The 23,872-nt window shown below is 35.0% G+C and overlaps 4 protein-coding genes across 4 annotated transcripts; all 4 read right to left on the reverse strand.

The window, feature by feature from the left end:
- Positions 1-458: 458 nt before the first annotated feature.
- LOC148154021 (uncharacterized) lies at positions 459-2,903 on the reverse strand. Its single transcript, XM_088015434.1, has 6 exons — positions 2,601-2,903; positions 2,243-2,506; positions 1,827-1,940; positions 1,483-1,587; positions 1,041-1,091; positions 459-853 (listed from the first exon to the last, which is right to left on the reverse strand). Exons 1-6 carry the CDS (start codon positions 2,881-2,883, stop codon positions 783-785), a joined length of 888 nt encoding a protein of 295 aa, XP_087871560.1. The 5' UTR covers positions 2,884-2,903; the 3' UTR covers positions 459-782.
- An 806-nt stretch (positions 2,904-3,709) lies between these two features.
- On the reverse strand, positions 3,710-5,878 carry LOC148154022 (uncharacterized). The gene is made up of 4 exons (XM_088016020.1): positions 5,603-5,878; positions 4,910-4,945; positions 4,473-4,742; positions 3,710-4,005 (listed from the first exon to the last, which is right to left on the reverse strand). The coding sequence occupies exons 1-4, from the start codon at positions 5,637-5,639 to the stop codon at positions 3,710-3,712; spliced, it is 639 nt and encodes a 212-aa protein (XP_087872146.1). The 5' UTR covers positions 5,640-5,878.
- Positions 5,879-6,903: 1,025 nt separating this feature from the next.
- Positions 6,904-10,364, reverse strand: LOC106906545 (uncharacterized). The gene is made up of 7 exons (XM_088016021.1): positions 10,292-10,364; positions 9,869-10,132; positions 8,691-8,798; positions 8,559-8,574; positions 8,373-8,449; positions 7,662-7,721; positions 6,904-7,570 (listed from the first exon to the last, which is right to left on the reverse strand). Exons 1-7 carry the CDS (start codon positions 10,362-10,364, stop codon positions 7,485-7,487), a joined length of 684 nt encoding a protein of 227 aa, XP_087872147.1. The 3' UTR covers positions 6,904-7,484.
- A 6,164-nt stretch (positions 10,365-16,528) lies between these two features.
- LOC148154023 (uncharacterized) lies at positions 16,529-18,563 on the reverse strand. The gene is made up of 5 exons (XM_088016022.1): positions 18,491-18,563; positions 18,121-18,396; positions 17,617-17,703; positions 17,063-17,338; positions 16,529-16,668 (listed from the first exon to the last, which is right to left on the reverse strand). Exons 1-5 carry the CDS (start codon positions 18,561-18,563, stop codon positions 16,529-16,531), a joined length of 852 nt encoding a protein of 283 aa, XP_087872148.1.
- Between the last annotated feature and the right edge of the window lie 5,309 nt (positions 18,564-23,872).

Here is a 23,872-nt window from a genome sequence, read left to right on the forward strand (position 1 = left end):
AGGCACCAATATGCGAACTGAATCACAGTCTCATATTTATTACAAAGAGGAAAGTTGTAAAAGTTACAAATGTTTTATGAATAAAAATGGAGTTTGTAATTTTTACCATTTGTTTTATCTCACTGGAATGTTGCAAACTTTAGATCCATTCATCTTCGGCTAATTTTTAACATGTGATTACAAAGGTACAAATATAACACTTTTGATTATTGCAGAGATTTAACATTGAAGCATCTTGCATTGTAAATACAAGAGAAATACAATCATCATCACGACATATAATGACAAAAACAGAATGAGTCGAACTCTTGCAGAACAACCCAGCAGAGTTATCCACAGCTTTTCTTAACGTGAGAACAAACTGGAGCTTCTGTTGCTGCTCGACTGCAAACAGAGAAGATGCATTTTTCAAATCAGCCTAATATGTATAGTGTCTCAGAAAATGTGTACTAGAAACAGGTGCTGCTTAAAACTTTTGAAAAGTTTGCTTTAAAAATGTAAAACAAACTCACTGGACAATAAAGACTTGAAATGAATGATACATTTATTTAGCCTAAACCAAAAACCGGAGCCACATGATACTTTAATAAAAAACAGCCTGTTATCATTGTCAGAATAAGAAAATACTGTTACAGAAAATAAAGACAGATGGGATACAGTCATGAATTCACAGCTAAACAACAGAAATCTAAGTAGAACTGCTAAATGCAGGAAATCTTCCTAATTGAAGAGAAAAAAAAATGATGGGTAACATTTTAACCAATCAGGTGTTTATCTGACCTTCATGCTGAGCTGTAATGATCTGGTCTCACGTTAACGTAAACAGAACCTTCTGCTGGATCAGGAGGCCTCTCTGGTAAAAGAGAAACATGAACACATAGAAAACATGAATTAGTGTTTCAAAATCTCCTGAACATTTTTCTATTAACCTGCTGATACTTTAAAATAGTTTAATGTCACTCTTTGAGTATTTGACAGCTGGTGTTTGATCTGATTCACATGTAATCAGTCTCCTTTAATGACTTGTTTTAATACTTTACCGTTTCCAGTGGCTCCACGTTTATGGATTGTCTCATACACAGACGTGGTGCCTAAAAAATATCAAAGAAAAGTTTGGATCTGAATGCAATTATGTAAAATAATAAGATCTATTTTGTACTTGTTTATATACCATGTTAATTCTTTCATTCCTGATGGGGATAATTGTCAGTTTGTTACAAACTTAAATAGTTTTTTTTTTTTGTCAATCAAACTCATGTTAATAATATAATTATATGTTATCATACTGAACAGCAGAGTCATAATATCTGTAGATCAATTCTGACATAAAGTTGAAGCTCAGAAAACAAAATATTCAGGTGTTTAACTTTGTTGTTTTGTGTTTGTCAGACTGAATGACTTAAAGCAGACACTTTGAGATTTTTATACATTTTGGCGAAATAAAATACAAAAAGTTAATGTTAGATTTATTGTGTGACCAACCATGCAGCAGAGAGCTGTAATCACTTTCAGTCCGGTTCACTTCATGATCAGTGGTCGGCCTCTGGCTGCTGCCTTCAGACTGAAATAACCTAAAAATATTGAAGTGGATTAAATTGAATTTAAAAAAAGATCAAGAGTTTATGACTAAGATGAAGAAAACTGATATTTCATACTGACCTGATGCAGCACGAAACTGGAGAAGATAAAAAATAAAAAGTCATTTAGATCAATGACAACAGAATTAAACGATGAACCGAATTTCAAAAGTCATATTTTAATACATGTGATTCAGTAACACATTATTTAAGGTTAGAAGCAATAAGATGAATAGAAAATGTTCTCGCCTTGAGACCGTCTGCAGCGCCACAACAAGAGCAGGAGGACAATGAGAAAAATGAGAACGATTCCACTGACTGCTCCAACGATCAGCATCACAGGAAATGAAGAGCTGACAGTTACTGAAAGAACAAAACATTATAAAAAATTCATGTTAGTCCTCATTTGCTTCAATAACAACAGAAACATTTTATTAGTGTGTTTATACAAACTGCAGCTTTAACCTGATATTGTTAAGTTGTGATTCTACTCATTAAAAAAAAATAAACATATTTTAACCCTGATGATAAATGTTAACTGGGCTGCATTTCAGCTCAGAAAACGACTTATTGTGGTTTGTCTGAAGAAGAAACTTAAATTAATCCAACATATGAGGAAAACCTTATTTCTACAATCTGTTCAGAAAAAACAACAATTAAATCACCTGTTATGGCTTCACTCCACTGTGTTGAAGAAAACCAGTCGTCTCTGTTTCTACACTGACACATGTAGTCTCCACTGCTGGACTCAGAGACATTGAACATCAAGTCTTTACTGTGTGTTCCTGGTATTATTGACCCATCTCTCCTCCATTCACACGTCCACTCAGTGGTTTCTCCTCCCTGGACCTCACATGTCAGAGTGATCGTCTCACCACTGAAGATCTGAGGCCAGTTTGGTTGTTGAGTCACAAAAACCTTGTTGGAAACTGTTTCCATCAGATATGAAGAGAAATATTAAATCACATGAGACGTTTAAATTTCATTGTTTTAGTTTCTAACAGTTTTGAAGAATAAACTTACACATTATCTCTATGGTGACATCACTGCTTGGTTGGCTGTAGAATGAGGGATTTCCTCTCTCTCCATCACACCTGTAGATTCCTCCTTGTCTCACAGTGATATCTCTGTTTTCTTCATTATTTCTGCTGATTTCAGTTTCAGGTGATTTTATGGTCCGTCTCCACCATCTGTATTTCCATCCACTAGAGGGCTCCACTGAGCAGCTCAGTGTCACACTGCCCCCTACTGGTATCTTTGTTGAACCTGCTGTCAGTTTGGCTGTGGGTTTATCTGCAGTTAACATGAATTAAGATTGGTTAATATTTCAACAATTTAAAAAAATCATACAAGATTTGAATGAGCGGAACAAGCTACAGATTCGTTAACTGAAATAAATGAATAAATTGGGAATTTAATGAAAATATGTGAACAACGTAGAACTTCATTAATATGAATTATTCTGATAGTTACTCATCGTTTAAGCCATAAAGATTAACAACCTCGGATTATTGTGAGACTTCAGAAAAGTAAACCTGACATAGAAACTTTTTTCTAGTAGAAAGTTTGAATCACTGTGTGTGTGTGTGTGTGTGTGTGTGTGTGTGTGTGTGTGTGTGTGCGTGCGTGAGTTTAGCATTAATACTGACAATTTAACCATGGACTAAATCAGACACATTTTCAAATTTAGCAAATCACCTGATACAGACAGTGTGAGGATTTCACTCCACTGTGTTGAAGAATATGTGTCATCTCTTCTTCTACACTGACACATGTAGTCTCCACTGCTGGACTCAGAGACATTGAAAGTCCAGGCTTTACTGTTTGTCCTCTGTAGAACAAACCCAGGTCTCCTCCATTCACACTTCCACTCAGTGGTTTCTCCTCCCTGGACCTCACATGTCAGAGTGATCGTCTCACCACTGAAGACAAGAGGCCAGTTTGGTTGTTGAGTCACAGAAACCTTGTTGGAAACTGTTAACATCAGATATGAAGAGACACATTAAATCACATTTTTAAAAATTCAGTGGAAATAGTTTCTGGCAGTTCAATCAATCAATCAATCAATCAATCAATCAATCAATCAATCAATCAAATTTTATTTGTATAGCAGATTTCAGCAGCAAAAAAATTCAAAGTGCTTTATCAAAAAGAAACTCACAAGTTATCTCTATGGATTTCTCATAACTTGAATGGCTGTAGAATGAGGGATTTCCTCTCTCTCCATGACACCTGTAGATTCCTCCTTGTCTCACAGTGATATCTCTGTTTTCTTTATTATTTGTGCTGAATTCAACAAAAGTGTCTGAGGTTTTTCTGAACCATCTGTATTTCCATCCAGCAGAGGGCTCCACTGAGCAGCTCACTGTCACACTGCCCCCTACTGGTATGGTTGTTGAACCTGCTGTCAGTTTGGGTGTGGGTTTATCTGCAGTTATAAAAACAAATGTTAGCTGATTTTATATTAATCACTTTAATTAAACAATTATTGTAAACAAGTGATGCTTCTGTCAGATAAGTAGATATGTGAAAGAGATGTAAATGCATTTTATTGTCATCTTTGCTTAATTACAAATACTTTTAGACATTAAAAAAAGAAAACAAACTAAAATGGCTTCATTAAAAAACATGAAAAGGTACATTATTTTCCTGAACAGATAGTGTGGATAGCTCTAGTCTATATCCTTAAGGTAAATCATATTTCCTTTTTTGTTGATTGTTTTTTAACTTATGGCTGGTTTGAAATTAAGCCCAGTAATTATTTATGTGTCATATTTCAAGCACTATCTAATGAACAGATAAATCTGCTCAGAATTATGAAATAAAATACATTTAACAAATGCAAGTTTTTAGGGTTGACAGTCTTTGTAGTTCTTTAAAATATTCAGGTCTTACCTGAGACAGAAACAGTGAGAGTATTACTGCACTTTGAGTGAGATGAGCCGCTCATCCAGTGACCACAGCACTGATATTCACCACTATAACCAGTATCCAGAAGTTTAACGTTGAATCTTTTATCTGACTGATAGGAGAACCATACTTGACCGTTCTTTTTTAACTGATAATACCAGCCAGAGTGTTTTCTATCATTCATGTCACAGGTAAATGTAACAAACTCTCCAGAATAAAAAGTCGACCAGTTGGGCTCAATAGTCAGCACAGCATCTACAACAGAACCAACATTCAGCACGTTTCTCTATTAGTTTGTAACAAAGACACATCAAGATTAAAATGAAAAGATAAACTCAGAATAACATCTGATATAAAAGATCAACTGGATTCTGTTCCTGAGAGGATAAATGATTAAAATACAGATTAAAATCTGAAGTTACCTTGAGTTTGTCCACAGCAGATTAATGTGTTCAGCACTGAAATAAAGGCTGAAAGTTCATCAGCAGGAATAATAAATTAGTGAAATTAAATAAACAACCTTTGCCCCACCCTCACATTCAGCTATGACTCTGTTAACCTGTTAAACAAATGCAACTATTATAAAGATATTTAGTATAACATTTTTCTCATAACAGTAAGATCAAATGTTTTAGTTTATTGTTGTTTTTCTGATTAATTAAAACTTTATTTTATAAACTTCACACCCTGAAGACAGAACATCTGGAGACGTTCTGCACGGCTACGGAAACTTCACACTGGTAAAAAAGTGATGAAAATTTGTAATGAATAATTTGAGGCTCTTGTATCAGATAATTATTCATTTATCATCTTTGTTATATAATATTTTCATTGCTCCACATTAGTTGTATGAGAAATAAAGTTCTGTGCTAAAGTCTGATTTTTACAAAAAGCAGCTTTTCAAAATTGTCTGCACAAAAATTTGTGTGTTAGTAATTTTTCCCTTTAGTAATCTGTGTTTGAGGTAGCAGTAAACACATCATGAACAAATAGTTACACGAAGTAAAGCTACAAAATTACAATGGAAGATAAAGTAGATATTACAGCAGACTAGATGTCAAAGATGGTGTTGTTCTAATGAGCATCATCCATCCAGATAAAGTGGATCTACTTACAGAGTGAGACCAGAACTCTGGGTGAGGTGTTCCCCATCCTGACCTCAACCTCAAACCAGCTGTTGCTCTGCTTTGCTCCAATAATCTTCCTTTCATAACTTGCTGCCCCTGCAGCGTCTCTAGAGAAATGGAGCCGTCTGAAACAGGATCAACGTTTTATCTGAGAATGAAGGACGACGTTTATTTTAAACACTGACATCACTGCACTGAGTTTCTGTGATGTTTCTGCTCCAATGATGAGAAGTTGTGGTGAAAGAAGAACAGAACTGTGTTTTTTTTTTTACCTAAAGTTTAATAAAATAGATGTATTAGATATGTTTCTTTTGCTTTTTTCTTTCTTTCTTTCTTTTTTTGTAGACATCATAAAAAAAGAAATTTACTTAAAATAAACGAATACACTATCATTGTAACACATGAATAGTTTTAAATGTTTAATCCTCTGCTTGGTTTGTGTTGCGTGTGAACTCTCTGGCAAACAAACTGTAAAATCCCCTTTTCATCTAAAAACAAGTGATGGGTGAGAATGATCTCACCTACCACAGATAAATAAAGTCTGTAGGTGTGAAAAAACAGACATGAGATCAGACACTGTGAAATAGTTTGGAGTTTAAATAGATAAAAAGAAATTAATCTATTTGAAATAATAATAAAAGTAAAGAGAGTGAAAAAAAAGTTTCCATGTGTTTTGTTTTTCGTTGTTAGGTGGTAAGAGAGGAAGAAGGATGGCAAGTCTTCCTTTCTAACGATATCAGTCAAACCTACAACATACACTGAACTTTAACTTGATCCTAACTTTAGCTTAATTTACAATATGATATATCTTAATTTCTTAGCTCCGCGTAAAGAAGCCGTTAGCAGCTCTGCTATGGGTTGTAGCTGTGACGTCATGGAAAAGTATTTGGTTTTCTGGTGGCATTTAATTTGCAGTTTTCTGTGCTAAATATTTCACGTTAGTCCAGATCTTCCACCAAGAGGTCACATCCTCCTCAAGAAGTGTTGACCAAAGAAACAGAAGTTCTCTTTAGTGGTATGACAACTCAGCACTGCTCTCCTGTGGCTTTTGAATACAGACTGCAGACCCATTGTTTCAGAGTTTAGGTCTGGAACTTCTTTCCTGGTGCTTTAATCTCAATTTTCCAACCAACCGACAATAAAAAGTGTCTCATTTTTTCTAGTTTCAGAAGAAATCATATGTGCTTCAAAGCTCTCCGAGTCATTATTTGTGCTAAGCTAACATGCTAAGCTAATATGCCCCGTCATATTTATTTTTTAGTTGGCAGACGACCATTTGGTATATTTGACGTGTAACAGTTTATTTTCAGTGAATACATGATAAGCATTTAAAAAGCTACAGAGTATTTAACATATAAAATACCGAGACAAATCAGCATTGCTTGTGTCAAAAAGACAAAAGTGATATTGCAAAAACAGATGAAAATTTATATTTACAACAGTTTAAAAGTGTAGGAGAATATTTTATTTAGTAAATACTATTTTGCTCAGCTCCAAAAGGTATTTAATATACAAGATAAAAACCATCACTCATGTAAAAGTTAGTTTAGGAAGCTAAAGCAAAAATAAGAAGTAATATTGATGCATCTATGTAACCAAACAGCAACGGACTGAATTTGAAATATTGGATCTCCAGATCAATTATATGAAAAATATGTACAGTACTGCCTGTCTATACTGGATTATGCAAAGCATTTCTGTTCACACTACTGAGTGTGTGTTATATTTATTTTATCTACTTAAGTTTCAGACAGTGTTAGTTTGTTCAGCTAATACAAGTTTTTTTGAAGACTTGTAGCCAGAACACATAAGAAGGTTATGAGCGTAATCCACATCATAAATCCTGTTATAAACCAAAACTTCCTGCAGCCTACATGGCAGAGTCGACGTCCAGAGCTGCTCCTGACCTGATGCCAGAATAAACCGTTTCATTTGTGGCTGCAGGACTTCGTCTTTCTGTCAACAAGAAGATGATGATGCACATTAGTTATGATAATACACACACAAAAAAAACAACAACAATAACGCTACAACAATATATCTCTACCTTTGTTCTTTCTATTGGCTTTAGCCTGGTGGTTGATCTCAGCATAAGTTGCAGTGACATCTGCAACAGAAAACATTGAAATATCAATCAGACAAACTAGCAGCCTTCAATTCTGAGTCTGATCTATCATTTTCTACTGTTGATGATATGCAGATAATAACCATGGCATATAATAATTACATGACAAATAAAATTTAAATAAAAAAGCCTAAAACCAGTGTCAGCTATTTGCTTATTTTGTGCATTGTTTGTGTTTGGAAATAACTATTTAACTCAAAAGATTCATTCATTCTGAGTTTATCTGCAGCTGAAATATATCTGGATTATTCTTATTAAATGTTTCGTATTTCTAAAAAATACCAGTGACTCATCCTTGTTAAATAACACAGCTGTTGCACTTTTAGCTGATTATAAAGTGAGCATCTACACACAAAGAAACCAGGTATAAAACCCTTATATACATCAACTAGAAGAAACAATTGCAGTTTTTCAGACAATTTATTTTACTATTGTTTTTATTATTTTCCTGCTTATTTTTTCTTTCTTGCCAAATATGTTTAACTTCATGTAAAATTGAAACAAGATTCAATAGTAACATGTAGGTGAAACATATTATTGAAGAAATACACGTCTAAGAAAAATGTGAACACAATAGGGTGGTTAGCTAGAAGCAATAATTTTTAATCACTAAAAACTCGCTGCGGTTCTAACCCTGAGGAGGAGAGCCGTATTCATGACCGCCAGTCTGGTTGACTCCATCGTTTCTGCTGCTCTCTGAGGCCTTACATCTACAACATGACAAATACAAAATAGTCAGTGAATTTAACACATAAATCAGCGAAAAATAAATAAAAAATCTGTTAGTAATGCAAATGAATTAAAATGTGAGGAACTGACCTGGAGCAGAATAAACCTGTGAAAATCATATTTGCTGTTACATTGATTGAAAAATTGTTCATCTTTCTCCGTATTATAAAATCAAAGCAAATCTGTGCACTTCATTAATTAAACAAAAAGAAATAATCTCACCTTTGGACCTTCTGCAGAAGCACAACAAGACGAGGAGAATAAGGAGAATGAATCCAACAACTGGTCCAACGATCAGCAGCACGAGATGTGAAGAACTGGACACAGTGACTGGAAATAAGAAACATTAAATGGAAACAGATTTTATTCATCTGAAGGTTTGGTCACAGCATTTTCTGTTTTCCTGATAAAATCTTATTTCCATCTTTAAACACACAGATTATGAAACATTTTATCTGTTCATGAACAAATCTTCTTAGTATTCCTTTATCTTTCTGGCTTATTTGATTCATTCATTGTTTGGTCAGACAGAGTTTGACCAACCTTAACAATAACATAGAGGCTGAAACAGAAAGCTAAAAATACCAAAGTGTTTTTATTTATCAGAGGCTCAAACATATATATAGGTAGTGTGTATTAAATATATATATTTCTATTTGAATTAAACTATATAAACCGTGGCTGTTACATCTTCAAAACAGCCAAGGAAAAAATTGGAAATAAGCACATTTGATATGAAAAAAAAAAATGAACCAAACAAACAAAAAGAAAAACATAACAAATTAATACTATACTTGTTTTGGTATTCCAGCTGCAACAACAAGTTATGTAAAGTTTAATTACTCAAGTTAACTTGAAATTGCAAAATATTCTAATTCCTATAAGTTGTTTACATTTCCAATTTATATTATGGGTATTATTAAAAAACAGACAGATCAATGAAGAAAATGGTTATTGTTAAGGTTTTAATAAGAAATCTATCCTCACACCTCAGAGCAGGACAGAGTCATATTCTTATCACAGCAATGACCAACTAATCAAAGCTAACTAAAGGCACAATTAAAGCAGTATCATCTGACTAATGTTGTTCAACACTAAGTATTAAACTTTTTATTAACTCAAAGAAGTTTTCTGTTTTATTCTTTAGATACATAAAAAATGGGAACAATGTGAACATAGCAAGAAAAATTATAGCAGTTGTGGATTTATTATTGTAACTTGTTAAAGGATGTGGGGAAAAAATTGGATCCTTATTTTGAACAGTTAAACATTCATAACTCTGATAAGGACTAGTCAGATTTATTCTGGTTTGTCCAAAAAGTGAAACACTTCATTTAATCCAACATATGAGGAAAACTTTCTTCCTTCAATCTGTTCAGAAAAAACAATAATTAAATCACCTGTTATGGCTTCACTCCACTGTGTTGAAGAAAACCAGTCATCTCTGTTTCTACACCGACACATGTAGTCTCCACTGCTGGACTCAGAGACAATGAAAGTCCAGTCTTTACTGTTTATCCTGTGTAGAACAAACCCATCTCTCCTCCATTCACACGTCCACTCAGTGGTTTCTCCTCCCTGGACCTCACATGTCAGAGTGATCGTCTGACCACTGAAGACAAGAGGCCAGTTTGGTTGTCGAGTCACAGAAACCTTGTTGGAAACTGTTTACATCAGATATGAAGAGAAACATAAAAACACATTTTAAAAAATTCAGTGGAAATGGTTTCTGGCAGTTCAATCAATCAATCAATCAAATTTTATTTGTATAGCAGATTTCAGCAGCAAAAAATTTCAAAGTGCTTTATCAAAAAGAAACTCACAAGTTATCTCTATGGTGACATCACGGCTTGGTTGGCTGTAGAATGAAGGATTTCCTCTCTCTCCATAACACATGTAGATTCCTCCTTGTCTCACAGTGATATCTCTGTTTTCTTCATTATTTGTGCTGAATTCAACAAAAGTGTCTGAGGTTTTTCTGAGCCATCTGTATGACCATCCAGCAGAGGGCTCCACTGAGCAGCTCACTGTCACACTGCCCCCTACTGGTATGGTTGTTGAACCTGCTGTCAGTTTGGGTGTGGGTCTATCTGCAGTTATAAAAACAAATGTTAGCTGATTTTATATTAATCACTTTAATTAAACAATTATTGTAAACAAGTGATGCTTCTGTCAGATAAGTAGATATGTGAAAGAGATGTAAATGCATTTTATTGTCATCTTTGATTATTTACAAATACTTTTTAGATATTAAAAAAAGAAAACAAACTAAAATGGCTTCATTAAAAAACATGAAAAGGTACATTATTTTCCTGAACAGATAGTGTGGTTAGCTCTAGTCTATATCCTTAAGGTAAATCATATTTCCTTTTTTGTTGATTGTTTTTTAACTTATGGCTGGTTTTAAATTAAACCCAGTAATTATTTATGTGTCATATTTCAAGCACTATCTGATGAACAGATAAATCTGCTCGGAATTATGAAATAAAATACATTTAACAAATGTAAGTTTTTAGGGCTGACAGTCATATGAAACTTTGTAATTCTTTAAAATATTCAGGTCTTACCTGAGACTGAAACAGTGAGAGTATTACTGCACTTTGAGTGAGATGAGCCGCTCATCCAGTGACCACAGCACTGATATTCACCACTATAACCAGTATCCAGACGTTCAACGTTGAATCTTTTATCTGACCGATAGGAGAACAATTCTTGACCGTTCTTTTTTAACTGGTAATACCAGTCAGAGTCTTTTCCTTCATTCATGTCACAGGTAAATGTAACAAACTCTCCAGCATTAAAAGTCGACCAGTTGGGCTCAATAGTCAGCACAGCATCTACAACAGAGTCAACATTCAGCACGTTTCTCTATTAGTTTGTAACAAAGACACATCAAGATAAAAATGAAAAAATTAACTCAGAATAATATCTGATATAAAAGATCAACTGGATTCTGTTCCTGAGAGGATAAACTATTAAAATACAGATTAAAATCTGAAGTTACCTTGAGTTTGTCCACAGCAGATTAATGTGTTCAGCACTGAAATAAAGGCTGAAAGTTCATCAGCAGAAATAAGAAATTAGTGAAATTAAATCAAAAACCTTTTCCCCACCCTCACATTCAGCTATGACTCTGTTTACCTGTTAAACAAATGCAACTATTACAAAGATATTTAGTATTTATTTGTCCTGATAAAAATAAGATCAAATGTTTTAGTTTATTGTTGTTTTGTCTGATGAGTTTAAACTTTATTTTATAAACTTCACACCCTGACTGAAGACAGAACATCTGGAGACGTTCTGCACGGCTACGGAAACTTCACACTCATCTCTGCTGGTAAAAAGGTGATGAAAGTTTTTAGGGAACAATTTGAGGCTCTTGTATCAGATCATTATTCATTTATCATCTTTGTTATATAATATTTTCATTGCTCCACATTAGTTGTATGGGACATACAGTTCTGTGCTAATGGGCTAAGTGCACAAAAATGTATGTATTAGTCATTTATTATTGAGATATTCTTCACTGGAAGTAGCAGTAAACACATCATGAACACATGGTTATACGAAGTAAAGCTACAAAATTACAATGGAAGATAAAGCAGATATTACAGCAGACTAGATGTCAAAGATGGTGTTGTTCTAATGAGCATCATCCATCCAGATAAAGTGGATCTACTTACAGAGTGAGACCAGAACTCTGGGTGAGGTGTTCCCCATCCTGACCTCAACCTCAAACCAGCTGTTGCTCTGCTTTGCTCCAATAATCTTCCTTTCATAACTTACTGCCCCTGCAGCGTCTCTAGAGAAATGGAGCCGTCTGAAACAGGATCAACGTTTTATCTGAGAATGAAGGACGATGTTTATTTTAAACACTGACATCACTGCACTGAGTTTCTGCTGTGATGTTTCCGCTCCAATGATGAGAAGTTGTGGTGAAAAAAGAACAGAACTGTGTTTTTTTTTTTTTTTTTTTTTTTTTTTTTGAAATGTTTAATAAATGCAAATTCATTAGATATGCTTCTTTTGCTTGTTGGAAACCATAAAATAAATTTCACTTGAAATAAACTGAAAACAGCATTATTGTAACACATGAAGAGTTTTAAATGCTTAATCTAGTTGGTTTTGTTGCGTGCAAACTGCAAAATCCCCTTTTCATCTACAAACAAGTGATGGGTGAGAATGATCTCACCTACCACAGATAAATAAGGTCTTAGGTATGGAAAAAAACAGACATGAGATCAGACGCTGTGAAAAAGTTTACGGTATAGTGGAGTTTAAATAGATCTAAAAAAATAATCTCTAAAAAAGTACAGAGAGTGAAAAAAAGTTTCCGTGTGTTTTGTTTATCGTTGTTAGGTTGTGAGACAGGAAGAAGGATGGCAAGTCTTCTTTTCAGCAGAATTATCCTCCAAGAATAATATCAGTCAAACCTACACCATACACTGAACTTTAACTTGATCCTAACTTTAGCTTCGTCTACAATATGTCATCTCTTAACTTCTTAGCTCAGCGTAAAGAAGCCGTTAGCAGCTCTGCTAACCCAGCATGTGTTGTAGCTGTGAGGTCGTGGAAAAGCATTTGGTTTTCTGACGGCATTTAATTTGTAGTTTTCTGCACTAAATATTTCACTTCAGTCCAGATCTTCCACCAAGAGACGAGGAGACATTACAGTGTCCTGCCGAAACTCTACAAATAAAACTGCAAATGTGCTGAGCTTCATCTTCAGTGACGTGTTGACCATAGAAACAGGAGTTCTCTTAAATGGTATGACATCTCAGCATTACCCTCTTGTGGCTTTTGAATACAGACTGCAGTACTTGGTTTCAAAGTCCTGTCGTCTCTGAAACAACAATTTCTTCCTGCTGCTGACAGTTTAAAACTCAATTTTCCATTCATCTGACACTAAAAAGTGCCCCATTTATTCTATTTTCAGAATAAATCATATGTGTTTCTAGGCTCCCTGGATAGTTGTTTGTGCTAAGCTGACATGGTTGTTGCAGCTGCAGGCAGCAGCTGTGTTTTCAGTGAGGAGGAGGATGTTGAGCTTGATGACGGATGTGTGAGATGTTCTGCTGCCGTTTCCACCACAGCCAATCAATCTGGATGGAGCAGGTTAATGTGAAGCAGCAGAATCCTGCAGACACAAGTTTTCTTCCTGGCTGGATCACCGGACATCCAGACTTTTTCTGGAACTCTGAAAAAAAAATACTACTTAATAGCACCATCTGCTGGCTACTATCTGTAAGCACAAGTCACTGACAGAAGAGGTTGGTATTTTTTTGTTCTCCTCCAATATTCCCAGAGATAAATCATGCTCACTGTTGTTATCAGGACATAAACTAGAACACGCTTTTCTTTTATGTTTTTTATTGTTAAAAGTTTACTTTGACATTATTGAAAATTGCTTTCTAATTGATTTTGTATCAGGTGCTACATCTCCAACTGATACTCCACTGTTTGAACTTTGTAACTTTCTAAAAAAAAAAATAATGTCAGAAATGCACTGATGTTTGTTTTCTTTTCCTCCAATCTGAGGGGAAAATAGTTGCAGATTTCAAACTGCAAATAATATCTCTCACTGTGGAATAATGTTCTAAAGTTACTTTGTGCGTCTTTTTTTGGGACTTATTTGGTCAATTTATGCTAATCTTATATCTTCACAGCTGGAAGAAGCCAGTAAAACTCTTTATAAACTGAGGTTGAATTTCTTGAAGTTAAAAATAAAAGCCATGGACATATTTTGTTATTTACTGATTCTTAAAACCTAGAAAAATAAAATTAAATAAAAACTGCTTTCATTCAAGCACTTAGTTTTTTTCAATTTTTTTTAAAATTACTTTTAGGTCATCTATTATCTCTTTAAGCAAAATGTAGAATTGATGATCATTTATTACACTGTAATAATTGAACCTGTTTGCCATTTATATAAATGGTTTTGTGACGACTTTCATCAAAGCATTTACAATAAAAATGTCTACCACAAACAGGAAAGATAAATAAATATATATATATTTTAACATTGACGTCATAAGTGAGAACAAACATGGTGGTTCTAGTCACTGATCCTGTTTGGCTGATGAAACACCTGAAATGATAACCACACAAAAATCTACATTTTCAATAAATAGAAATTTACTTATTAATGTTGTTATCTGAGATATCTGCAGTTAAATTATGACAACATAATGAGCAAATATTTAGATCTTTATTGCATAATTAGAGATGGCAACAGAATAAATGTAAATACAGACAGCTGTGTGAAAGTTCATTCACTTTATGCAGCAATTGGTTATTTTTGCTTTTTAAAACACAGTCATTCAGAATTACAACCATTGAAATAAAAGTACTATAATATAGTTTTAGAAAACTAATGAGAGGAAGAAAGCTACTTATTTCTAGCATTTTATTATTTAAAAAATGATGAACGTTTTAACCAATTTTGAATCAAATCAGTATTTTCCTTTGCGGTATGGAGACATGAACAGTATATAAAATAAAAAAAGTGTTCGCAGTAACTCTTGAATTAGTTGCTGATTTAGGATTGTTTTTTTAAACAACACAAAGAAATTGAACAGAAAGACATGCACATTTATATTTATAAGATACATTTAACAAACATTTTCTAATTTGCATTTTGAGACCAATTATGAGGGGCCGTCTAGGACAAAAACTGTTTCTCACACACTACTAAAGACTCACACACACACCCACACACACACACACCCACACACACACAAAGCATACAGACATACTAATCTGAATAATAGGTAATGTATGTGTGTGTGTGTGTGTGAACTAACACTAGGCTGAATGAATGAATGAATGAATGAATGAATGGGGATGAGATTTGTATTTTCCGGTGAAAGACATTGTTTTGTATGTGTGAGAGTTGTCACGGAAGAGGCGGGGCATAATTTGGAGAACTGATTGCGCATGCGTTGATACTCAGCGAAGTTAGCTTCAAGTTGGATGTTGGAGCTCCACGGTGTGAGCGGCGTTTCGCTGAAGGTTGATCCGATTTATGGCCAGTCGTTCTCTACCGCTCCCTCCTCAAGCGCTCGGAGGTTCACTTAGGGCTCTAACGCCGCTTACTCCGGGTCACTTACTTAGAGCCTAAGTGAACCTCCGAGTGCTTGAGGGGGGAGCGGAGCTAACGCCGGAGAGTTAGCTAGAGTCGGTAGCGTGTAGCGTTAGTAGCGTGTGAGAGACAAAGCATAGTTTTTGTCCTAAACGGCCCCTCATAACCAATGGTGAAAAAGTTCATCCATACCATATTTGATACATTTCGTTGCAAAATGAAAAATAAAATCACTTTTCTAACCTAACACAATATGATGTAAAAGGGATGTTTTTAATAGCATTGAATAAATGTGCTTTTTATTCACATGTATTCAATTTTAGTTGTAGTTTTTTTTTCGTATATGTCTCATTAATAATGAACACAGTCTCTTATAAACAACTAAAATACCAAGTTGAAATGACGTTTACTTAATTTCTTTATCCTTTCTGTACTCATTGCTCTAATTGGAGCCAACATGCATGTAGTCACTGGCTGGTCCATCTGAAATGACAGTAGTATATTGATTCAGAACAACAGTCACAGTAAAATATCTCACTGTCATTATTAGTATTTCAGGTTTGTACTGTAAGGTTCACCTGTTTCCAGAGACTCTGATCGACTCGTAGACAGAAACATCACCTACAGATCAGTGACAACACACAATAAATAATGTAATCTCATTCAAAAAAGGGTAATATTTATTTATTTATTTATTTTTTTATCATAAAGACTGACCATGAAGCAGGGAGGAGTAAACCTGAGATTCATTTTGTTTGTGTGTTTGTCCAGCGGAGCCTTGACTGCTGTTCTGTGACTGAGGGACACTGAAGCATGATGAGAACTAATTAAACACGATTCATTGTTATTTTAATAAGAAGGAAAAAATGAACTTACCTTTTACATGAAAGATCTGTGGAGGGGAAAGAGGAGAAAACGATTAATTTGTGATTATCATTTGCAATGTATCTGCATGCATTTAATTAATAATAATTAACTATCAAAAAGAAATTGTCTCACTCATTTTTTTCCTGCAGCAGCACATCAGCAGCAGAAGCATCAGGAACATTCCGCAAATCAGGTCAAAGATAAACAGCAGAGTAAAGGACAGGATGGAAATACTCAGCAAAGCTTCAGAACCTGTTACGATAAATACATGTAACATCAGGTTACTTAAGTTACCCATTTGTAACGCTTTGGGGAAAGAAAGTACTTTTAGGAGTTATTTTACTACACATGAGAGCTTTCTGATTTATTCTTCAGATACATTAAAAGAAATCTTTGAGACAATTTGCACGTAGTAGCATAAATTATATTAGTTGTGTTTTTTTTATAGCTTCCTGTCAAATGTTGTGGAAAAAAAAACAAAATTGTATCATGTTTAAAGGGTAAAAACTCTAATCTCAGATTGAAGACGAAGCAGATTGTGAAGACTGTTCTCGTCTGTCCAAAGAAGAAACTTAACTTAATCCAAAATATGAGGACAAGTTTTTTCCTGCAATCTGTTCAGAACAAACAACAAATCACAAATCACCTGATACAGACAGAGTGAAGGCTTCACTCCACTGCGTTGAAGAAAACCAGTCATCTCTGCTTCTACACCGACACATGTAGTCTCCACTGCTGGACTCAGAGACATTGAAAGTCCAGTCTTTACTATTTGTCCTATATAGCACAATCCCAGGCCTTCTCCATTCACACGTCCACTCAGTGGTTTCTCCTCCCTGGACCTCACATGTCAGAGTGATTGTCTCACCACTGAAGATCTGAGGCCAGTTTGGTTGTTGAGTCACAACAACCTTGTTGGAAACTGTTTACATCAGATGTGGACAGAAACATTAAACCCCATTAGAAAATGTAATTTCTCAGATTTAGTTTCAAACAGTTTTTAAGAGAAAAATTTACATATAATTTCAATGGTGGTATCACGGCTTCGTTGTCTGTAGAATGAGTGATTTCCTTTCACTCCTTCACATATGTAGATTCCTCCTTGTGTCACAGTGATATTTCTGTTTTCTTTATTATTTGTGCTGAATTCAGCTTCAGGTGTGTCTGAGGTCCGTCTCCACCATCTGTATTTCCATCCACCAGAGGGCTCCATTGAGCAGCTCAGCGTCACACTGCCCCCTACTGGTATCTTTGTTGGACCTGCTGTGAGTTTGGCTCCAGCTTTATCTGCAATTAACAAAAATAAAAATTTGTTAATTTTACAATAATTAAATTTTATAGCCTACTGCTTATAGGATTTGTATTAGCAGTGGGCTACAGGCTTGTTAACTGAAAAAAGAAATTATTGTGAATTTGTTGAAAATATAGCACTTCAATAATATGAATTATTCTTGAAGTTATTCAGCATCTCAGACATGAACATTAACAACCAAGCCTCTGATTGTTGTGAGACTTCACCAAAGTAAACCTGACATAGAAACTTTTTTCTAATAGAAAGTAATGCGTGTGCTTCTGTGTGTGTGTGTGTGGGGGGGCGGGGGGGGGGGGGGACAAGGGAGGATTTTAGCATTAATACTGTCAACACCTTTTCACATTACAGCCACATTTTCAAATTTAATAAATATCAACATACTATCAACATACTTGATACAGACAGACTGATGGCTTCACTCCACTGCGTTGAAGAATGCGAGTCATCTCTTCTTCTACACTGACACATGTAGTCTCCACTGCTGGACTCAGAGACACTGAAAGTCCAGTCTTTACTATTTGTCCTGTGTATATTTGACCCATCTCTACTCCATTCACACGTCCACTCAGTGGTTTCTCCTCCCTGGACCTCACATGTCAGAGTGATCGTCTCACCACTGAACATCTGAGGCCAGTTTGGTCGTCGAGTAACAACAACCTTGTTGGAAACTGTTTCCATCAGATATGAAGAGAAACATTAATTCACAAGAAAAATTGTTATTCAGTAGATTTAGTTTATGACTGTTTTCAGGAAGAAACTCACAAGTTATCTCTATGGTAACGTCATGGCTTCGATGGCTGTAGAATGAGGGATTTCCTCTCTCTCCATCACACATGTAGATTCCTCCTTGTCTCACAGTGATATTTCTGTTTTCTTTATTATTTGTGTTGATTTCAACTTCAGGTGAATTTTTGGTTCGTCTGAACCATTTGTATTTCCATCCAGCAGAGGGCTCCACTGAGCAGCTCAGTGTCACACTGCCCTCTACTGATATGGTTGTTGGACCTGCTGTCAATGTGGCTCTGGGTTTATCTGCTGTTATGGAAACAAATATTAGCTGATTTTATATGAAAAACTTTAATTAAACAACTGTTGTAAAGAGTGATGCTTCTGTCAAATAAGTAGATATGTGAAAAAGCTGTCAATGCATTTTATTGTCATCTTTACCTATTATACATACATAGTTAACTCTACATTAAACCACCCATATACTTGAGGTAAAGTAAGTAATATTTCCTTTCAGTTGTTGCTCTATTTGTAACTTATGACTGATTTTACTTTATTAAACCCAGTTATTTACATATGTGTCATATTTCAAACACTATTTTATCAACAAATAACGCTGTTTGAAATTATGAAATAAAATACAGTTAACAAATGCAAGGTTTTAAGGCTGACAGGCATATGACACTTTGTAGTTCTTTAAAATATTCATGTCTTACCTGAGACAATAACAGTGACAGCTTTACTGCACTTTGAGTGAGATGAGCTGCTCATCCTGTAACCACAGCACTGAAATTCACCACTGTAACCAGTATCCAGCTCTTGAACTCTGAAGTTTTTATGTGGCTGATGGGGGAAAAATTCTTCACCGTTCCTTCTTAACTGGTAATACCAGTCAGTGTCTTTTCCTTCATTCATGTCACAGGTAAATGTAACAAACTCTCCGGCATAAAAATTTGACCAGTTGGGCTCAATAGTCAGCACAGCATCTACAACAGAGCCAACATTCAGCACGTTTCTCTTTTAGTTTGTAACAAAAACACATCAAGATAAAAATGAAAAAATTAACTCAGAATAATATCTGATATAAAAGATCAACTGGATTCTGCTCCTGAGAGGATAAATGATTAAAATAGATTAAAAGCTGAAGTTACCTTGAGTTTGTCCACAGCAGATTATTGTGTTCAGCACTGAAATAAAGGTTGCAAGTTCATCAGCAGAAATAATAAATTAAATTAAATCAAAAATCTTTGCCCCACATTCAGCTATGACTCTGTTTATGTGTTTAACAAATGCAACTATCATAAAGATATTGAGTATTTATTTGTTCTGATAAAAATAAGATCAAATGTTTTAGTTTATTGTTGTTTTGTCTGAAGAGTTTAAACTTTATTTTATAAACTTCACACCCTGGCTGAAGACAGAACATCTGGAGACGTTCTGCACGGCTACGGAAACTTCACACTGGTAAAAAAGTGATAAAAATTTGTAATGAATAATTTGAGGCTCTTGTATCAGATCATGTTTCAGTTTTCATTTTTGTTATATAATATTTTTATTGCTCCACATTAGTTGTATGAGATAAAAAGTTCTGTGCTAAAGTCTGATTTTTACAAAAAGCAGCTTTTCAAAATTGTCTGCACAAAAATTTATGTATTAGTAATTTTTCCCTTTAGTAATGTAGCAGTAAACACATCATGAACAAATAGTTATAGTAAGCAAAGCTACAAAATTACAATGGAAGATAAAGTAGATATTACAGCAGACTAGATGTCAAAGATGGTGTTGTTCTAATGAGCATCATCCATCCAGATAAAGTGGATCTACTTACAGAGTGAGACCAGAACTCTGGGTGAGGTGTTCCCCATCCTGACCTCAACCTCAAACCAGCTGTTGCTCTGCTTTGCTCCAATAATCTTCCTTTCATAACCTGCTGCCCCTGCAGCGTCTCTAGAGAAATGGAGCCGTCTGAAACAGGATCAACGTTTTATCTGAGAATGAAGGACGATGTTTATTTTAAACACTGACATCACTGCACTGAGTTTCTGCTGTGATGTTTCCGCTCCAATGATGAGAAGTTGTGGTGAAAAAAGAACAGAACTGTGTTTTTTTTTTGTTTTTTTTTTTTTTACATTTTAGGATTCAGACGTAATTAAATGATAAAGATGTTGCATCCTCTGATCTTTATCAGGTCATATTAGGTAAATTCCAGGTAAACAAGAGTCATTTACCAAAAGGCTTAATGAAAACAAATTAATTATATAAGTTTATTTTGCTTTTGCTTTTAGTGAAAAACATAAAAATAAAATTCACTTTGAATAATCTGTAAACAACATGATTGCAAGACATGAATAGCTTTAATGGTTAACCCACTACTTGGTTTGTGTTTTGTGCAAACTCTCTGGCAAACAAACCATAAAATCCCCTTTTTTATCTAAAAACAAGTGATGGGTGAGAAAGATCTCATCTACAACAGATATATAAAGTCTGTAGGTGTGAAAAAAACAGACATGAGATCAGACGCTGTGAAATAGTTTACGGTACGTGGAGTTAAAATAGATCTAAAAAAATAATCTCTAAAAATGTACAGAGAGTGAAAAAAAGTTTCCGTGTGTTTTGTTTATCGTTGTTAGGTTGTGAGACAGGAAGAAGGATGGCAAGGATTATTTTCAGCAGAATTATCCTCTAAGAATAATATCAGTCAAACCTACACCATACATTGAACTTTAACTTGATCCTAACTTTAGCTTCATTTACAATATGTCATATCTTAATTTTTTAGCTCAGCGTAAAGAAGCCGTTAGCAGCTCTGCTAACCCAGCATGTGTTGTAGCTGTAAGGTCGTGGAAAAGCATTTGGTTTTCTGACGGCATTTAATTCGTAGTTTTCTGTACTGAATATTTCACTTTAGTCCAGATCTTCCACCAAGAGACGAGGAGACATTACAGTGCCCTGCAGAAACTCTACAAATACAACTGCAAATGTGCTGAGCTTCATCTTCAGTGACGTCCTGATCAAGAAGTGTTGACAATAGAGACAGGAGTTCTCTTTAATGGTATAACAACTCAGCATCGCAGGCTGCACAGTGGCGCAGTTGGTAGAGCTGTTGCCTTGCAGCAAGAAGGTTCTGGGTTTGATTCCTGGCCCCGCTCTTTCTGCATGGAGTTTCCATGTTCTCCCTGTGCATGCATGGGTTTTCTCCGGGTACTCCGGTTTCCTCCCACAGTCCAAAACCATGTCAGGTTAATTGGCCTCTCCAAATTGCCCCTAGGTGTGAGTGTGTGTATGCATGGTTGTTTGTCTCCCTGCGGCAGACTGGCGACCTGTCCAGGGTGAACCCCGCCTCTTGCCCGGAACGTTAGCTGGAGATAGGCACCAGCACCCCTCCCGACCCCACTAAGGGACAAGGGTGTAAAGAAAATGGATGGATGGAACTCAGCATCGCCCTCTTGTGGCTTTTGAATACAGACTGCAGGCTGTTGAAGTCGGGCACTTTTTTTCCAGCTGTTTTAATTTAAATTTTACATTCATGTGATTAAAAAAGTGCCCCATTTATTCTAGTTTCAGAATAAATCATATGTGTTTCAAGGTTCTCTGAGCTTAATTTGAAGCAGCAGAATCCTGCAGACACACAAGTTTCTACCTGGCTGGATCACCGGACAACCAGCCCTTTTCTGGAACTCTGAAAAAAACAAACAAACAAACAAAAAAAAACAAAAAACACTACTTTATAGCACCACCGGCTGGCTACTATCTGTAAGCACAAGTCACTGACAGAAGAAGTCTTGAGGGGTTATTTTATTTTATTGTCCCTTGTTCCTGAGTTACTCAATAAAAAATAATTCTCAAGTTTTGTTTAAAAAAACTATATTTTTTTAATTTGATTAAAAATCACTTATTTTTGTCTTATGAAGTGAAAAAGTTTTTTGCAGAGCATAAACTTTTATTTGCGCATGTCAGAAATTTTGGGTTGAGAGCCTAAGTCTTCGGTTGTGATTCCCAATCTTTTGGTTTTGATGCTCCGTTTCTTTGGTTGAACTCACAGAGTTTTGATTGATGGAAATATGAACATCCTGGGCGGGGCGTAAAGACGAACTTTGTAAGACGTGTCCCTATTGGTTAGTGCTGACTAACAAGGACGACTGACTCTCTCCCACCTCAGAACTCTGTCCCGAACTGCAGAGTTGTATGGCAAGCCGTTTTAACATAAATTCGGTTTTACCGCCCTTACATTCCAGATATCTCAAATTGTTTTGTGACTAGACGTTTTAGCGATTTAAGATATCTCTAATTATATTTCGACTAGACAAAATAACTATTTGAGATATCTCTAATTACATTCTGACTAGTTGAAATGACGTCAGACTTACCATTGAGTTGTATGGAGACTTCAACTCAAGATATCTAAAATGAATTACTGACTATCTGAAATACACATTTCAGATATCAACAATTAAATTATGATTAGCCATAAAGTAAATTCAAGATATCTCGATTTTGGTTTTGACAAGTCATAATTCTAATTACAGAAACCTCTAATGACTCTATAATTCAAGACATCTTAAATGTATTTTTGGATAGTAGATATGTAGTTTTAACTAGTGAAAACTAAATTAAAAATATTTTGAATTGTAATTTTGACTAGTCAAAATTAGTTTTAAGATATCTCTAAATAAATTCGAGATATCTTGAATTACACAGCATTTCTATTTAAGATATCTTAAATCGACATTCTGACTAGTCAGAATGACATTACTGATATCTTGAATAAGTACTCTGTCTAGTCAAAACGTCCCTGACTTACGTAGCAATTTGAGTTTAATAAAACAATGAAAAATAGAGAGAGAAAAAAAAGGTTTGAAAATGCGCCACTTTCATGTTGAAAATGGTTTGACAATAGCAATTTTAGCTTTTCAAAGCTGTTTTTAAGTGCATTCGGTTCGTCAGAAATTAATAAACAGGAAATTCTTTGCAGATATCAGAAGCAGTCTTATAGTTTATTCAGTTTTGCTATCTCCGCATTTCCAACATTGCCGAGCTCTTTCTAATTTGTGGCATTTACTGACAATTTTGTGCAGGAAACATAAATTCAGACACATAAATTCGGTTTCGTCTGACTATCCGTAATTACATTCCATGCATTTTGATTAGACAAAACTACATTTTGACTATCCGGAATGGTAATTTAAGATGTCTGCATTTACATTCTGACTGGTAATAATTCAAGATATCTTCAATTACATTTTGACTAGTCAAAAATTCCTCTTAAGATATCTCGAATTACGTCACTGGATCTGTTATTTGACGGGACATATATACGTAATCACGATTTAAGATATCTTCAACACAATTATGACAAGTCAAAATTACAATTTTAGATATCTGAATTAAGAATGACGTGAAACCCCCTTTGTGGTGTCC

This window comes from Poecilia mexicana, unplaced genomic scaffold (genome assembly GCF_051168715.1).
Source record: "Poecilia mexicana isolate PSO_F unplaced genomic scaffold, ASM5116871v1 scaffold_18, whole genome shotgun sequence".
In the NCBI taxonomy this organism is placed as follows: Eukaryota; Metazoa; Chordata; class Actinopteri; order Cyprinodontiformes; family Poeciliidae; genus Poecilia; species Poecilia mexicana.

What these genes read in the sequence shown, in the direction of transcription:
- LOC148154022 (XM_088016020.1), bottom strand. Translation starts at nt 5,639, where the DNA reads ATGGGGAACACCTCACCCAGAGTTCTGGTCTCACTCT. An exon ending in CTGCTGTGGACAAACTCAAG is followed by an intron (nt 4,743 to 4,909) that starts GTAACTTCAGAT and finishes GTTCTGTTGTAG; the next exon opens with ATGCTGTGCTGACTATTGAG. An exon ending in TCTCACTGTTTCTGTCTCAG is followed by an intron (nt 4,006 to 4,472) that starts GTAAGACCTGAA and finishes TTATAACTGCAG; the next exon opens with ATAAACCCACACCCAAACTG.
- LOC106906545 (XM_088016021.1), bottom strand. Translation starts at nt 10,364, where the DNA reads ATGTGTTATGGAGAGAGAGGAAATCCTTCATTCTACAGCCAACCAAGC. An exon ending in TGTCACCATAGAGATAACTT is followed by an intron (nt 10,133 to 10,291) that starts GTGAGTTTCTTT and finishes TGATGTAAACAG; the next exon opens with TTTCCAACAAGGTTTCTGTG. An exon ending in ATACGGCTCTCCTCCTCAGG is followed by an intron (nt 7,722 to 8,372) that starts GTTAGAACCGCA and finishes TTTCTGTTGCAG; the next exon opens with ATGTCACTGCAACTTATGCT.
- LOC148154023 (XM_088016022.1), bottom strand. Translation starts at nt 18,563, where the DNA reads ATGTGTGATGGAGAGAGAGGAAATCCCTCATTCTACAGCCATCGAAGC. An exon ending in CGTTACCATAGAGATAACTT is followed by an intron (nt 18,397 to 18,490) that starts GTGAGTTTCTTC and finishes TGATGGAAACAG; the next exon opens with TTTCCAACAAGGTTGTTGTT. An exon ending in CTTCACTCTGTCTGTATCAG is followed by an intron (nt 16,669 to 17,062) that starts GTGATTTGTGAT and finishes TTATCGTAACAG; the next exon opens with GTTCTGAAGCTTTGCTGAGT.
- LOC148154021 (XM_088015434.1), bottom strand. Translation starts at nt 2,883, where the DNA reads ATGTTAACTGCAGATAAACCCACAGCCAAACTGACAGCAGGTTCAACA. An exon ending in GTGGAGTGAAGCCATAACAG is followed by an intron (nt 1,941 to 2,242) that starts GTGATTTAATTG and finishes TTGTTCTTTCAG; the next exon opens with TAACTGTCAGCTCTTCATTT. An exon ending in TTACAGCTCTCTGCTGCATG is followed by an intron (nt 1,092 to 1,482) that starts GTTGGTCACACA and finishes GATATTTTTTAG; the next exon opens with GCACCACGTCTGTGTATGAG.